We start from the raw sequence: 16544 nt of genomic DNA, 5'->3' as shown, positions 1-16544 counted from the left end.
GTAACAATATATACCACTGGATATGCCACCAGTGGTCTTGCAGAAACACTCCATCTCTACAGTGAGCATTATAGTGCACTAAGTAAATAGTGTGGGTTTGAGGCAAAGCATACCTAACCAGGCAACACCTGCCACAGAGTGAGATCCCATTATCAATAGTTAGAACTAGGGTTCCTGAAAATAAAAACATAAATGAAATGAAGTGATAAGTCTTACCCTAATCAAAGACAAATGGACATGTGTAGAATCACCATGGCAGTGAGATGATTTCCACCCGAGGAAGATACAGCCAGATCGTGCAGATACTGATCGAGAAAAGTATTGGGAGTAGTTCACATTACAGCCTGGACGATCTCCTCAAATGGACAGCAAAGGTGAAAAGCCAAAGATACAGTGATATGATGAGAAGAAATGTTGTGGAGACAGTGACCTTCCATGGATAAGTCCAAATACACCAGCCTAACGAGTTGATGAACTCGAACAGTGAACATGACAGGGTATAGGTCACGGGAAATGGAAGGGTTCCAGGGAATAAAGGTTGGGAACTTGAACCCTGAAATGAGGCAGGATGTGCCACATAACACCATAAGGAGTGAACCAGACAAAGAAGCTGATCAGGATTGGAATGGAAGTACCAGTGGGAGATGGAAGTTAAGGAAATGGATGTGAAGACCAAACAGCTTTCACAGGTAGCATAGGTCTGAAGTAGGAAGGACCAGTCAGGATATAAAATGATTTAAGAGGAATGGTAAAGGAAACGAGCAACATTAAAGGCAGAAACATCTGATTGATGACTTCCACAAGCAAGGAGGAGAAACAAATTGGTCTTGAGGGAGAGAAAGTAGATGGAACATGAAGACAAAGGTTCAAAGAAAGGATGGGAAAGCATAACGGACCACACTGGGATCCCAATCAGGCAAATCAAATGAATGTGGAGGATGCATGGCTTGAAAAGAGAGGAAGAAGGAGGGAAATGATAGGGAAAGACAAAACCTGGAGAAACAAACCAAATGAAGAATAAGGAAAGATGAGAAGTGGAAGGTCTGAAATCCCATTGAAGAAACCAAAAGTAAAAGATATACAATTGCCTCTGGTAAATGGACATGGAAGAAGGTCTAATGAATCGGGCAAGGAAAGATGCAACACGTGGAATCAGTCCCTGGGCTGAGACAATAAACCTGACAAAAGCCATGTATGAAAACATTGTAATGACATCTGAATGAACAATGTCCTACCGAGGTTGACAGAATAGGGACTGAGAAAAAGGGAAAGGTAAAGAAGGTTGTACAAGTAAAAGTTGGAGCAATGGAATGATGGTTGTGCTGGTTAAGACAGAGCCACCAGTAAGACAAGACATGGAGTGGTTTGGAATAAGGATAGAACTCTGGAGTCAATTTGGAGGACAATGTGAAGACTCCTCTAATCTTGACAAAATGCAACCAGAGTCAGTAGTCAGGAGACTAAATGGAAGGAAGTTGATGTTCCAGTGAGTAACAAAAGTATATATGAGGTGTCTCCAACTGAGAACACACCCACTTAAAGACCTGTGGATCAAGGAACCACTCTGTGAGGAGAATTTTGTTGGGAGGAGATAATTGATCCACTACCAGATTCAGGGAGCCAGGAAAAATGCAAGTGTGGGTTCAGAAAGGAGATCCAGAATCTGAAAGCACAGAGACCTTGAATTGGTCCCCTCTGGCTCTGTGTTTTATGTGACAACTGTGGAGATTTTGGTATGTACCATAACCACTCACCTCCCATAAGAGAGGAAGTAAGTGGGACAAAATTTGACAAACTACCAAAGGTTTGAGATCATATGAAGATAAGGCTTCTTAACTGACCAGAAATTTGAAATCTCCCGGAGGGCGAGGTAAGAACCCCAACCCTCTAAAGATGAGTTTGTCAACAAATTTAAATCTAGATGAGGTGGGTTAAGCAGCATCACCATTGTGGTCTGGTCTCTGTCTAACCACCAAGCCAGAGATCCAAGGAGAAGTTCCACTGATTTAGTAGTGTTCACATATGAGCCTGACCAATGGAAAAGAGAGCTTCCAAAGAAGCCTACATCCCCAAATAGATAGAATATCTTGAGCTGTAAGGAATGTGAGGGGCGTGTGAACTGCTTGCTCCAAACTTGACGATGAAGAGGAGAAGGTTGGGCCTAACTAAGGTTGGAAAGAAAAACTCCCAAATGAACAGGGTATTGAGAGGGGATAAGAATGGATTTTCTCACTGTCATCAGGAATTCAACACATACTGCATCCTGTAGGTGCAGAGGAGTGTGGTCTTTGGACTGTGAATGGGAAGAAGTAAGCAGGAGCTGGTCATCCATAGAAAAGAATAGTGCAAAGACTCACAGAGTGAAGATGTCTGGCAAAAGTTTATACCCACCCCATGACAAAATAATTAAAGAGATGAGGCAAGTCCAAGCAGTAGGGCCCTGAACTAGAAAACACAAATTTGAGCAATAAATAACTATCGATAAAATGAGCACTGTGGGAAATAACTCCAAATTGTAGATTATGAGGAGAAAATAAGGTTTCTAGTATCATGAATGTAGAAAAAGGAGCCAAAGCAAATCTCAGCCCTAGAAACAGGAAATAAACAAACACGTCAGTTATGTTACAAAGGAAAAAATTAAATCCTACACATACGAAAATTATGATAAGGTACATAGTTAACAATGATGAAAAAATTATTCAGATAGAACAATTAATTATGTTACTACTACTAGTTGTAATGATATGCAATGTACAAATCATCTAAACATACCTAGTGAACAAAGTACTAAAAATATCAAACAAACAAAACAACCAAATTTACCTAGTCCACAAAGTATGTAATAATAACAAATGACAGACCATATTGAGAAGGTGCCAGAAAAAGAAAGTCCACATGTCTTTTCATTGATCATATTCAGAAACATTGTCAGGTTGAAAAGGAGAAGAAATTGCTAGCCAAACATGAATCTAGCTCCCTGCATATTAAGGCCTATTCCTCTTCTACAAATAAAATCGAACCTGATTCCTGGGAAGTCTTTACAGTAGCTTTTTCAACTGTAATGGGTATTTCTGTAATCGATATATTTATCACAAAAGAATACTAAGATCTCTTATAAATTGGTAACAAGAAATAAATGTAAACATAAGTAAACTAAAGCTGTTGAAGAAAAAATTGAAAGGGCAAAGAAGCACATTCGGAAACCGTAGTCACATACGAAAAACACATCTAAACAATGCTGTGCCAATCGAGTAAGTAATGATTGAACGGGAATAGAAGAGGAAGCTGGCTGCGCCAATATAGGTAGTGCAATACAATTGGTGGAGAGTTGCCATATGATATATACATGTTCAGACATGGCGAAAACTTGATGGGGTATATAGACTGCTGTACAGATTGCGAAAATCTAGCAATGCTTAGAGGGAAGAAGAAAATTGAGATAGCTTTGTGCAAAGGAGATAAGACCATGTCAGAATTATAGTGTACGTAGGTTTATGCTTTTATATAATTATGTCACATATATGAAAAGTAATAAACAATGAAAAACTATTTTTGTACATAAAACACTAAAATTCAACTTACAGTTACAATTACAATACAGTCACAGTATTTCAGTTTGAAATACATATTTTATTAGACAAAAATTTTATTTTTGCATAATATAAGTGACAAATGGCTAAAAATGTGTATTTTTAATTCACTTTGAACACCGTTTCCAATGAAAAACTTGTTATATACTGGTATAGCTATCAAAATGTAGGGAATGGGACTTTCAACAGTTCCAATAAGTCACCTGATATTAAGTATATGCATTTACTATGTTAATACACTATGGTTTTGCTTTCATGATGTTTTCCTACATTTCTAATGGTAGTTTCATTTGTTTTTACAAAATTGTACAAAATCTCCCCATCCTAGACATTCAGTACACTACTCTTCTTCTACTTCTAGATTCTAATGTTTAAACTACAGAACTACAGCCTCTGTTGTTGTAATAATGTAAATTTCTGTTGAAGTGTGAACGTCAACATGACTGAAAAGCTTTTTACAAAGTAAATTCCAACCAAGTTAGTCACCAAATAAAATATTTATAGATATTTTCTCTGTGATATTTTTTGGTTTGACTGTCTGAAATCTGAACAAATAACTATTGTAAGATAAGAAAAATAAATTAGAAACAACTAAATTTCTTTATCTGACTAACTTTATCAACACATTTTACCTAATAAATTACAATTTAGCTATAAAAATGTACAAAAATTAGCAAAAGTTCTTATGGGCAAACTGCTTTATTACCAATTTTGTACTGAACTCGGTGTATGTAGTTTTATCATAAAACACATTCATATTACCTGAAGTTACTATATAACTAACAGGAAGTAGGACACTTTAACCAATGACGTATTTGCCACACCGTATAACTAATAGAGAATGTGACAATCAACCTATGACATATTTGTCACATTATTCTGGTGGTGTTGCTATTAGTTATAGAAATGTGTGTCTGGCCAGTGTTAAAAATTTACACTCATCACTAGCACTGAGGGGGTGAAAATTTTGATAGAGGAGTCATTTTTATAAAATAGTATTTCATACAGTTGAGTACTTAAATATAGATGATTAAAAAGTGCACAATTTTCAGCATTGCATAAACAGTTTAAAGGATGAGTCACTTGACAGCATGTTGTCAAATTGGTTAATTAAATTTCCAAACAACCAAATCCAGGAAGAAACAGTCCAAACCAAATGTATGCCTAGATCTATTGTTTGCCTTAAACAATTTTGCAAAAAATTAGAAGCATTAAAATTTCTGTGGAAGAATGCTAATTCAGAACAACTCTTTCATGTGGTGGAGTGCCAAATATCCTAAGTTTAGGCACTGTGTATGGCATACAATTTTATACCATTCTTCCTGTCTGTACTATAGTATATTTTAAACCATAAATAATATTTATATTCAACAAAAAAGTACTAAAAAGCAATTCAAATAATTTTAACTGTTTAAACTAATCTATTAAACTGTTACTTTCCCTAAATGATGATAACCTTGTTATCAATTCTGGATTTAACCACAAGGACATTAAAAAAAAAGAATTATAACTCAAACATAACTCATAAGTTTAAGTATAACTATGCTCTTATATTGTAACTAAAAGCTAGTATAAAGATTTTGTTCCCCATGAAGATTACTGTTTACAAATATGTAAATGTTAGCCTACCATAACCTTTAAAACTATTAAATTTCAATTTAAACTAATTTTTATGCAAAGACATTTTATCCTAGAGTTTTAGTTTGTACTACAATATACAACATTTTATCCAAGAGTTTATTTTGTACTACAATATACAGCATTTTATCCTAGAGTTTATTTTGTACTACAATATACATTTTATCCTAGAGTTTTAGTTTGTACAACAATATACAACATTTTATCCAAGAGTTTATTTTGTACTACAATAAACAACATTTTATCCTAGAGTTTATTTTGTACTACAATATACATTTTATCCTAGAGTTTTAGTGTACTACAATATACAACATCTTATACTAGAGTTTTAGTTTTTACAACAATATACAACATTTTATACTAGAGTTTTAGTTTTTACTACAATATACAACATTTTATCCTAGAGTTTTAATTTGTACTACAATATACAACATTTTATCCTAGAGTTTTAGTTTGTACTACAATATACTTTAGAAATTAATTATTAAATTGTCAATTAAATTGTATAATGTATCACAATCATAAGATAATTCAACAATAATTAAGTCACTTATTTGAAACTAGCTGAATTACCTATTTCTTGCACAGATGTCCAAATTACTTGAAATACGTACCTAAGAACACAGATATTTATTTTAAGAACATTTATTTAAAAAAATTTTATTTTCATAACATTTTAATTTTTATCTAAACGTTTAATTTTCAAAATAAAAATTATACATTCTAAATTAAAGCTTCTTGATATACCACATTGAGAATCATAGTGGTGAGCTACAAAATGTAATCCTTGCCTTCTTCTCTCTCTCTTTCCTCTATAGTTTCTCTCAAACTTCTTGCTACAGCTGCCTCCCTCATTCCTTCAAGTCTTTCATTTCTTAATTCATCAGATTCTTGTGCACATATTTCAGCTTTTCTAACTCTTTCAGCTTCAAGCCTTATATATATGTACTTCTCTTTCTTCCTGTGCTTTATTTCTCTTCTTATCTGTTTTTCCAACTCTATCAGCTCATAGCATTGCTGCTTTTTCCTCTTGTGATTCATTTCTCCTTCTTTATGCTTTTCTTGCAGCCTATGAAATATTTTTTTAAAAGAAATTTTGATGTGGCTTTTCTTGGCATTTTAAAGGTTAAGCATATATATATTAATTTTCTGCTAAAGGGTTAATAATCAAATGAGAGCTTAAAGTCATTTACATTGAATTATATGCCAATGGAAGTGATCAGTTCTTTATAAGTTCTCTGCACAGTATCCTGCTAGAGAAGTAAACAGTATAATTAAGTACGGAGCATCAATTCATCAGCTACCCTTGTTTAAAACAAATGAGTACTATTTAAATGTACTACTTTCATTACTGTCTCTTTGATTCCTAAAACAAAGTAATTTTCAACAGTTCAGTAATTTTAGACTTCGTGATTGTTAACAGAATATCACTGAAATATAAAACACTAAACACTCATTGACACTTCCATGCACTTTGTTAAATGCCAAACTACTCCTAGATTGTGGTGAAATTCTATCTGTCAGTCTTTTTAAACCCAGAGCATTGATACAACATGTAGATGAAGTTTGAGCAGTTTGTCTTATCCATTTAAACAAGAAAATTGTTCCTTATTGTAACAATAGATTTAATTTAAACTTTAAAATTTAAGGCTCATTGGAGGTTATACTTCTCGATAAACACTGCACAATAAGGTATTGAGTCTTGTTTGTTTTTTAAGGCATATTTACCAGTGAATTGCAGTGTTATAGGAAGAGTCTGTTTTGGTACATTACACACCTCCACTTTAGGGGTAGAAGCTCTATGGATGTGCTCCTTGATCATGATTATATTTTAAACATAAACCTGAAAACACCACAGTAAAGTGAGCCACACATTCAACCTCACATTTAAGAGAGATAGACATGTTTTATCATTAGCAAAATTAACCTAGAAAAGTGGTTGTGTTACAATAAAGTTTCATGAGTATTGCAAATTTCTTTTACAGTAGAATTTCATACTGTTTGGAAAAAAGGAAAGGATGGTGTTTCAATATTATAGAAAAATAAAGAAATAGGTAACATGTTGCAAGTTGTTTGGCAAAATCAAATGTGCACTTTTTTGTGGGAAACCTGATGGGAATTTTGAACCTTTCATGTTTCTTCTGGGGATCATAGGAGTCAACTTGCCAAGTTTGGTGAAGATTGGTTAAATAGTGTGCAAGGAGTTAGCAGACAGACAAACATACAATTTTGCTTTTATATATATAGATAGATTAGATGGGGGATCTACCCCCCTTCCCATGCTCTTCCTCATGTCATCCTGTATCACTGTGGCAAGTTGTGCTGATCTACTATTTTGAGCCTTGTGAAGCCGTAGAATATAAAGCATGAGTAAACATGGCTGTACAGTGCAGATTTCAAGTTAAAGAACACCTGGTGAGGCACCACTTACCACAGAGTGGGATCCATATAATGAGGAATGAAGAAAAAGGCTCCTGAAAAGAAAAGAAAGTATAGATAGAAACTTACCAGTCAGAGTCGCACCAACGTCTGAAGAATGGCCATAGGTGGAAGACAAAAACCCGATGAAAAAGAAACCATGATATAATGTAGGTAATGGGATACAAACATATTGGGCGGTGGTCCACATGCCTGATTGTAGAATTTTCTCTAATGGACCATGAAGATGAGAAGCGAGAGAAAAGGTGACATGTCTATTCTGATGAGAAGACACCCAGAACAAATTCCAAGAGGAAGAAGGCAAGGAGGAAAAAGCCAATCAGATCACGAAGGGAGGAAGACTGCCATGGGAAGAGGTACCACAGAAGGAAGCCGTATGGGAATATAACAATGAAGAGCCCTGACCAGACACAGAAGCCTATTTGGATCTGGTCAAGGTTAAATATGAGAAATGGAAGGAAGAGAAATAGGCAAAAAGGAGGAGTTACTCTCTAAGTTACTAAGCCGCTGAGGTCTTTGGGAGGATGGAACAATCCAGATAAAGGAGAAGATAGGTAGGGTAATAAAATGTATGTGAAATGTCAATGGCAAACAAATTTGACCATCGATGTCCACAGGCTAAGAGAAGAAGGAAATATTAACATCCCAATCTAGAAGGGTAGGTTGCCTGGGAGGGCAATGCAACCAGAATGAATGCAGTAGTATGGTAAGGACAGGTCAATAAAAACTCTACAGTATCGAGAAAAATTAAAGGTATGGGAAGGAGTGAGGTGACTAAGGACCCCAGGTCAAAAAGCCAAGTGAAAAATTCTGCCACCTAAGCCATAGTAGGCTGGTCAGAGGGAAATCCCCAAGTTGTAAATCAACTGTGGAACACCTTCCACTTGTGCTGATACACTTCCATAGAAGAAAGATGTATGGAACCAGCTAAAAGGAAATTGGAACTCCTTATCTAGGACTGGATGAAAGCCAGGTATGAAGATGCAGGAAGTGAAAGGCAGGATATAGGACTGGCAACTGAGGTTGACGAAGAAGGTAGGGAGATGACGGAAGAGGTACAAGAGGAGAGAGTAGCAGTTGCTGTAACCATGGAAACCACACCTGAGCTGGCCAATCAGAAGCAATCAGAAGGAGCCAACAAGGAGTGGTATAGATGAAAGAGATCACCTGATGAAATAATCAGATAGAAGGATAAACATAAAGATATTTGTGGGACCAATCTTAGCTGAAGGCATTGACTGCCAGAGCCTGAAGATGAGGGACCAGCGACCAAAAAAGAGGTAACTTGTGATTCACACTCATGGCAAATGCATCCCCATGGGACGAATCCCACGAAATGCAAAGTTCCCTGAAAACAAGAGGATCTAAGGACCACTCTGTTGGATATATCTGGTCAGGATAGGTAAGGCAATCCACAATAAGATTGAAAGCACTCAGCACCTGACATGCAATCAGATGAATATGTTGCGTGTGGGCCCAGTATAAGAGATCCAACATACGAAAACAGATCTCTCAACCTGGTGTCCTTGATGATTGATATATGCCACCACTGTAGAATTGTTGGAATAAACCATCACCAGACAATATCAGGCAAGACGAAAAAAGTGATTCACCACCTGATGTACAGCTAGAAGTTCGAGAAGATTAATATGCAAAGAGCTTTCGTCCACAGACCAACAGCCTGAAGCTTCCTGGTGGTTGACCATGCACCCTGACCCTGCAGGGATGCATTCACAAAAAGATGTAGATTCAGATTCCGGGGAGGAAGTGGTACTCTTTAAAACCAACCAAGAGTGACCAGTGATGCCATTGAAAACCACATCATTAAAAACGATAGAACTTTGTGAGCAGTAAGTGATGGAACCCAAGAGGGCATGGCAAACAAACACTTCCATAAAACAAAGTCTTATAGGAGAAAGCTGGGCCAGACTGATAAGTGTTGAAAAAGACCTCCAAATGGATGACATGCCTGAGGAAGGACTTCTCCAGTTTGATTAACCAGCCCACTCGAGCAGTCATTAAGAGGAGCTGCCGAATATGGCTGGCTGACTTCTGTTTTGAATGAGCCAGAAGAATCCAGTTATCTATGTAATAGTGAAAACTCGACCACAGAGCATGAAGATGTTGAGAAAATGATCAGACTACCCAACAGAAAACATAAGGGGGCCGAAGCATGCCAGAATGGTAGTGCTCAAAATTAATAAACAACCCTGAGATGGACAAATCGAAGATAAGTACATAACCAAAGTGATATAGGTATGTGGAGATAAGCATTGGCAACATCCATTTTGGTCATCCATAAACCCAAAGAAAACATCCTCCTCAGGGTGAGAAAAGACTCCATGGTTAAGGCAATATAAATCTGTGACTGGCATTCAGTCCCTAGTATTCTTGAGAATAACAAAAAGTCAGAAATAAAAACCTGTTGAAGGATGGAGAATAGGTTCAATGGCCTGCTGAGATAGAAAATCCTGAACCTCTTCCAACAGATACTGACTAATAATGGGATCCTGAGAAGGAGGGAAGGAAACGAGAAAAAGACATACAAAAGGTGGGGAAAGAATGGGGATCATGAATTCTTCTTATAAAATCTGAAGAACCCATTGATCCTCAATGAAGGTATGCCAGCAATGAAGAAAATCAGTAAGCCGAGGTCCCACCAGACTAGAACCCACTGGTTAGTCATTTGTAATGTTGGCAATGTGAGGTGCATGGTTGAAAAAACAATGATGAGAAGAAGCACCCCAAGAAGAAGGGACAGGTAAAGGTTGGGAAGAAAAAAGACAGGAAATGGTAATAGGTGGTTTATGGGGCTGTGACTGAGACAAACATGCAATAATATTGGTAAGGGTAGACTGTTGTTGGACCAATGCCACCTGTGGCTCTAGTATTTCTGGGATCATGTGAAAAATGTATTGCCACAGAAATGGGGCCCATACGTAAATCCTGAGGATAAGTCGATGCTAAATTGGCTTGAGCCAAAATCGCATCAAGACCTATAAGATCCCAACAACAGAGAAACCACTTATGCAAAGCCAAAGCCAAAGACGATAAATGAGCTAGTGTGGAGGAAAGAAGGAAAAGGTTATCCCAGAAAACTCCTCAGGATTTCTGTGGAGAGCCTCAGAGAGGTGTAGAGAAGAACGATAATATAAAAAGAGTTATAAGGGTAAGACTCAGGCAAGAATCCTGGGCATGGGTCAGACTGACAGGTGATTCAGGAGCCACCCCCCCAAATGAGCAATAAGGAACCTAACAGCTATTGGTCCAAAAAGGGACAGTCAGCACAATTGTATGAAAGCACAAACTATTGTGAAGTCCGTGAGGGGGGCGCAAGGCATGCTAATCCCATCGCTTAATTTTGAGGCAAATTGATCAGTATGAACACAAATATGAGGGGGGGAACCAAGAAGTGGTGGGAAGATTGGTCATGTAGTAAGGAAGTGGCTCATAAGAAATAGGAGAAAGGGATAAAACGTCAAATACCTGCAAAACAAAATCCAAAAAAAGATCAAGTTAGGACTAATTGATTCCTCAGGCGGGGGATGAAAAGGTACGGCAAAATCAGGAGGCAGAAATAGACGATCCAAGTCCTCATCAGTCTGAACAGGTTTTGAATATTCGGGAGGAAATGGGGCAAGGTCCAGAGACAAAGGCTGATCCATGTGACATTCAATCTCCTGCTGGACAAACATGGATAAATCTAACATCGAGTCACCCACACCTGAGGCCTGAGAAAGAACGCTAGTTGCTGGTGTGACCCCCGAAGTGGTAACATGAACTTCAGAATTCATTGTGAAGAAGAGTCCAATAAATCTGTTCCTATTGGTGGTGAAGTGATGCATGATGATTTGCATGAGAGACATGTCGGAATTTACAATAAATTTTAGAACCTACTCCATATTGTTCCTACAATATACATAACAAAACTAAAATTACTTACAATGTTAGTTGATGATAATTTTATTTAAAGTTTTTGTTTTGAGTGGTCAGAATATTACTACCCTGTTAAAACTAATAAAAAATATATATACTGCTAGTAATTTTTTGTTAATACAATAAAGATTACATACAAGTTATTAGCACAAAAACATTACCTTGAAATTGATAACCCTGTTTTCCAAGACCCCTGCTAGAAACAATTACAATCAGACAAAGAGAACAAATCATAATATCTTTAAAACCAAGCAACTGTACTAATTTCAACAAATAAAACTTATTAATAATAAACAGTATTACTGTTCTAAAGCCTATATTAGGCCTCAAAATAATGTAAATGGCAGAATAAGTAGGACTCAATTGTTTTTTGTCCTTTACATGTATTTTACCTAAAAAGAAATCTCAGCAATCACAAAACTCAGTAATAAGGTGATAAGAAAAAGGCATACTAAACAATGTTAATACTAAAAAAAACTGCACAGTTCATCTATTTCTTTAACAACTGTCTTTTGTCAACATTTACAACATATCAAAATATTATATTCTGAATTAATAGTTTGTTTACTTAGACAATAAAATTAAGGATAAATTGATAAATTCTAACAAAAAATGCCTTACAATCTGAACAGACTTTGTACCCTCGTAAGAATATTAAACATAATTTTAGTATAAGAATTGTATTCTTTACAGTTTTTTTAAACTACACAAAACTTTTGTAAAGCATTATTACAAAGTTAAATTTTAGGTTTTGAAGAAATATCACACAGAAAAATACAACTGCAGAAAACAAAATAACAACCATATGTCCATAGCTCCACATATTTGTCAAATAATAGATCCTCAACTAACTGATTAAAAAATATATATATTGAATTCTTAAAATATAAAAATAGCTGACATTATATGCTTGGCATAAATTTAATGATATGAAATTGAAATTTTTAAGTCCTTCCTTGGAACCGGATTATTTTTGTTCTGCATTGAACTTTATCACTATTCATGTTTTTTGTAACAGAACACATTTATAAGATATTGTGTTACTAGATTACTCTAATTTTTACTCTAGTAATAATTACAAGGTTGATTACCTTGCTACAAGCACTAAACACCATGATCAATTTACTTCCCTTTCTTTAATTACACAAAAATAAGTCATGATATTAAAACAAGCAGGTTCCTTGTGGTAATGAAAAGAGACAAATGAACAAGTTCACTTCAATAATTAATGTAAAATTTATAAATAATCTAAAACACCCACTTCAGTAATATATTAATGAATAAATAAATAAATACATTATGTATAAATACTTTTTTGATTAAAAATTTTTAACTGCTACTAAACACATGTATGTACAATATACACTCCCTGCAATGTGAGCAAAGTGTTGGCTATTGAAGAATTTTGGCCATACATTTGTGCCCATTAATTCGACGTACACGTTTTCACATTGCACTTTGCCAGCAGTTGAGTCCATGCCTTTCTTTTGAGCTCTTATCATTTTTGTATGGTATTATCTGTTCAAAATAAAACTAAAAAGTTTACAATATGAAATGTATCTACATTAAATGCAAGAACATCACCATGTATATGTTACACTGACTTGTTACAAGCATACTATATTTAGAACACATCATTACAACATTGCACTAAACAAGACTTCTACCGATATACTTAAATTCAAGTTTCAGATTAGGATAAAAATGCATTAAAGCTCCAAACCTGACTAAAAAATATCCACATTTAATAAACTAATAAATAGAAAACACACACACACACAAATATGTATATATGAAAGAAGCAATCATAGCAGAAACACAAAATACCACTCATCATACTAGCAACTATTCCATTAAATCCATAATCTAGTATCACTATAGGCTTCATTACACTGAATCTCTAACTAGTAATAACTCAGTAAAACAGAATGACTGGAGGTACAACTTTTATATCTAATTACACATTCACTTATATATTTGTTTTTTTAACTATTTACTCCTTAGTTAATCCAATAGATTAATCATTAGTCACTGCATTAGAAATCAAAACCTCCATAAAGTGGTTTATAAGTACTGTGTTCATTAATAAACCAATTAAAAACAAAGTTGTGACTAGTGCTGACTACATTGCTAATTCTTGTTAAAAAATTAAAATGTTAAACCCCAAAGTTTAAGAAATTCTTTATCTATGCATTCTTTTTTTTTTCTTCAAAACTACATTTAGTTGAAAAGTGAGTATCCAAAATAACTAATTTGTTCAGTTTGTATTATTTACTTTTATTGAAACATAATACTTTAATCTTGCAAGTGCTATTATTCCATATTTGCAAAAGCTACAATAGGCACACTTATCTTTTAAGTCTATATTTGTAAACATTATAACAACTTAATTTTTGCTGCACTGTCACACTCAACTATTTGCCACTCCTAGCTGTCACAGATAAAATCACAGGATATATACACACATAAATAATTTTAATCAGAATTTCATTCAACTAATCATTGCAAGAAAGAAATACTGGGTACATGCAAGTATCTGTGGTTAGATGATATTGAATGATGTGATTTTGTTTTTAATTATCTGAATTTAATATACTTTTAGATTACAAACTTATAGCTATTTATTCTAATTTTTTTAGAAAATTATACTGTAATGTTTACACCATTGTGGCCTAAGAATAACCTCTATCTTGTTTTGTAGCATAATTGTTGCTTTCCATTGTTCAGTATTTTGTCAGCTGGATGTTATTATTCTCTGACTACATGTATTTATCTATTATTTAAACTTACATTTCAATAAATGAATGTGGTGAATATTTTACACATGAAAAGTTTTCTGTTTGTTTACTGTATGTACATTATTTTGGCAATGTTCAACAACAAAAACATCTATATATATACAGTTATCACTTCTTACTTGTCTTATTATGAAAAGATGCACATGTATATAAAGAAATATTAGTTCTCAAAACTTTTTTTTCTCTCAAAATAGATATGGCAACAAGATAGAAAGTATTTAGTTAATCTTAGAGGTGCCAGATATATTTTTTTTAACAAATCTATTTTAACATAAATTTTACCTTAAGATAGTAACTCGACAATCCTATGCATTTTTTCTTCTGGCTCCAAGTCTACCTGACACATATAGTAACAACAGTACACCGTAACTTCAAGGAGAAAGAAAATATATAGCTAAATATAAGCATTAACTTTTCTATCTCCATTATCTTCTAATACTTATAATCTTCAACTAACTGCATATAAAATCATAACTAAGGAGGAAAAATCATAAATTATACATGGAAAATTATTTCATAAAGAACAACATTGTTCTGTATATATAAAGCATTGTTCATAAAGTAAGAACTAAAAATTCCACAAAACCAGATGCCTGGGGATAGCTAACTATGGAAACTAAACATAATATACACTCTCAGAGAATACTGGAGAATAATACAGGCTAAATTTGGGAGCAGTTAGCACTTTTGGGCACAAAGTTTTCAGCATCCAAATTAAAAAAATTATGCCATGAAAATATCAGGCCATAAATGAAAACAATAAATTGTAAAATAATAATAAAAACAAAAATAAAAACTTTTGCTTAGATTTTTTCTCTATATCACATCTTTCAGTGTTTTGTCCTACCAAATCCATCTGAGTAGAAGCATATAAATATAACATTTAAAAGTCTCTATTAATTTTTGCAATTAGAAGTATCTATTATAATCTTTTGCTTTGAGCACTCCCCCTACGACTCCCAGCTTAAATTCTCAGCATGTTTTCACTATACATAAACTTGTCTTGTTTGCACTAGATTACTATCACCAAAATTAGTTTTCCAAAGCATGCTTTATAATGATGTAAATATCAATCATTGAATTTAAAGCAGCAGCACCATACTTTTGACTGGATAAAACATATAGTTGCTATCTACCTTTATTTTACTCACATAACACCCAAAAAAAAATACATTTCTGTTACTACAAAATAAAAACTACATGTGTACACAAAACTATAATACTTAAAATAATCAAACTTCATAAATCATCATAGTTTTTCATAGTACAGTCCTGTTTATGCTTACATGTACTGTAATATACATTCATCATGCCTACATGTACTATGAATCTTTTATAAATGTAAAAACCACAGAATATATTTCAACGGATAAATTTTTTTTCTATCAGAACACCATAATTCAAAAATAGAATGTACACTGGCTTTTAAATTATTTAAACATAGCTCACACGTGATTGAGGATGTTCCATAAAGATAAAGGACATGCCCTTTATAAATATTTTTGTTAGGTTTTGTATTTTTTATTAGCACTTTCAGGATGAAGTTGTTGAATACAACCTACCTTGGAACTATTTTAACATATAACATAATATTTTGGGACAACATGGGACCTATTAGTCCATCTCAGCTGTTCCATCCTCAAAACTAAATTAAAATGATAAAAAAACAATAATAATAATAACATTTTAAATCCAACCCTTTTCATTCATATACTTGCCAAGCTTTTTATTAAACTCACTTAAATTTACTGCCTCTACAACATCTGAAGGCAACCCATTCCAAAGGCCAAGCACCCTGTTATAAAAATAAAACTGTCTTAACTGAAGATTATTCCTACTTTGTCAAAATTTATATTTGTGTCCCCTAGTCCTACTATTCTCATTGTTAAATATAAAAAAGATGGTACATCAACACTGTCAATTCCCTTTACAATCTTAAACACCTTAATCAGATCCCCCTAACTCTTCTTTTTCAAAAGAAAACAATTTGAGAGATTTTAACCTCTCCTCATATGACAACCCTCTATCCAAGGCACAATTTTTGTAGCCTTTCTCTGAACCATTTCCAACAATTTAATGTCTTTCCTAAGGTAAGGAGCCCAAGACTGAACACACTATTCTAAATGTGGCCTAACCAGTGACC

At 34.3% G+C, this 16544-nt stretch overlaps 1 protein-coding gene across 15 annotated transcripts in view; it reads right to left on the bottom strand.

The window, feature by feature from the left end:
* LOC111088197 overlaps positions 1-16544 on the bottom strand; it is a 53914-nt gene that overhangs the window by 33600 nt on the left and 3770 nt on the right. For 2 of the 15 annotated variants that reach the window (XR_002612795.1, XR_002612792.1), the window contains exons 2-4: positions 11765-11796; positions 6957-7071; positions 6183-6297 (exon numbers count right to left, since the gene is read on the bottom strand). Coding sequence is in view for 1 of the 15 variants with exons in the window: in XM_022397512.1 (XP_022253220.1) it covers positions 6020-6297; positions 11154-11489; positions 11765-11799; positions 13019-13105 (736 nt within the window). In the remaining 14 variants the exon portion in view is untranslated. The other 13 variants (XR_002612797.1, XR_002612796.1, XM_022397512.1 and 10 more) reach the window with 12 other exon arrangements.

This window comes from Limulus polyphemus, unplaced genomic scaffold (assembly GCF_000517525.1).
Source record: "Limulus polyphemus unplaced genomic scaffold, Limulus_polyphemus-2.1.2 Scaffold3302, whole genome shotgun sequence".
Classification (NCBI taxonomy): Eukaryota; Metazoa; Arthropoda; class Merostomata; order Xiphosura; family Limulidae; genus Limulus; species Limulus polyphemus.
Note: the sequence above shows the minus strand (reverse complement) of the source record. Positions and strands in the feature narration are given on the sequence as shown.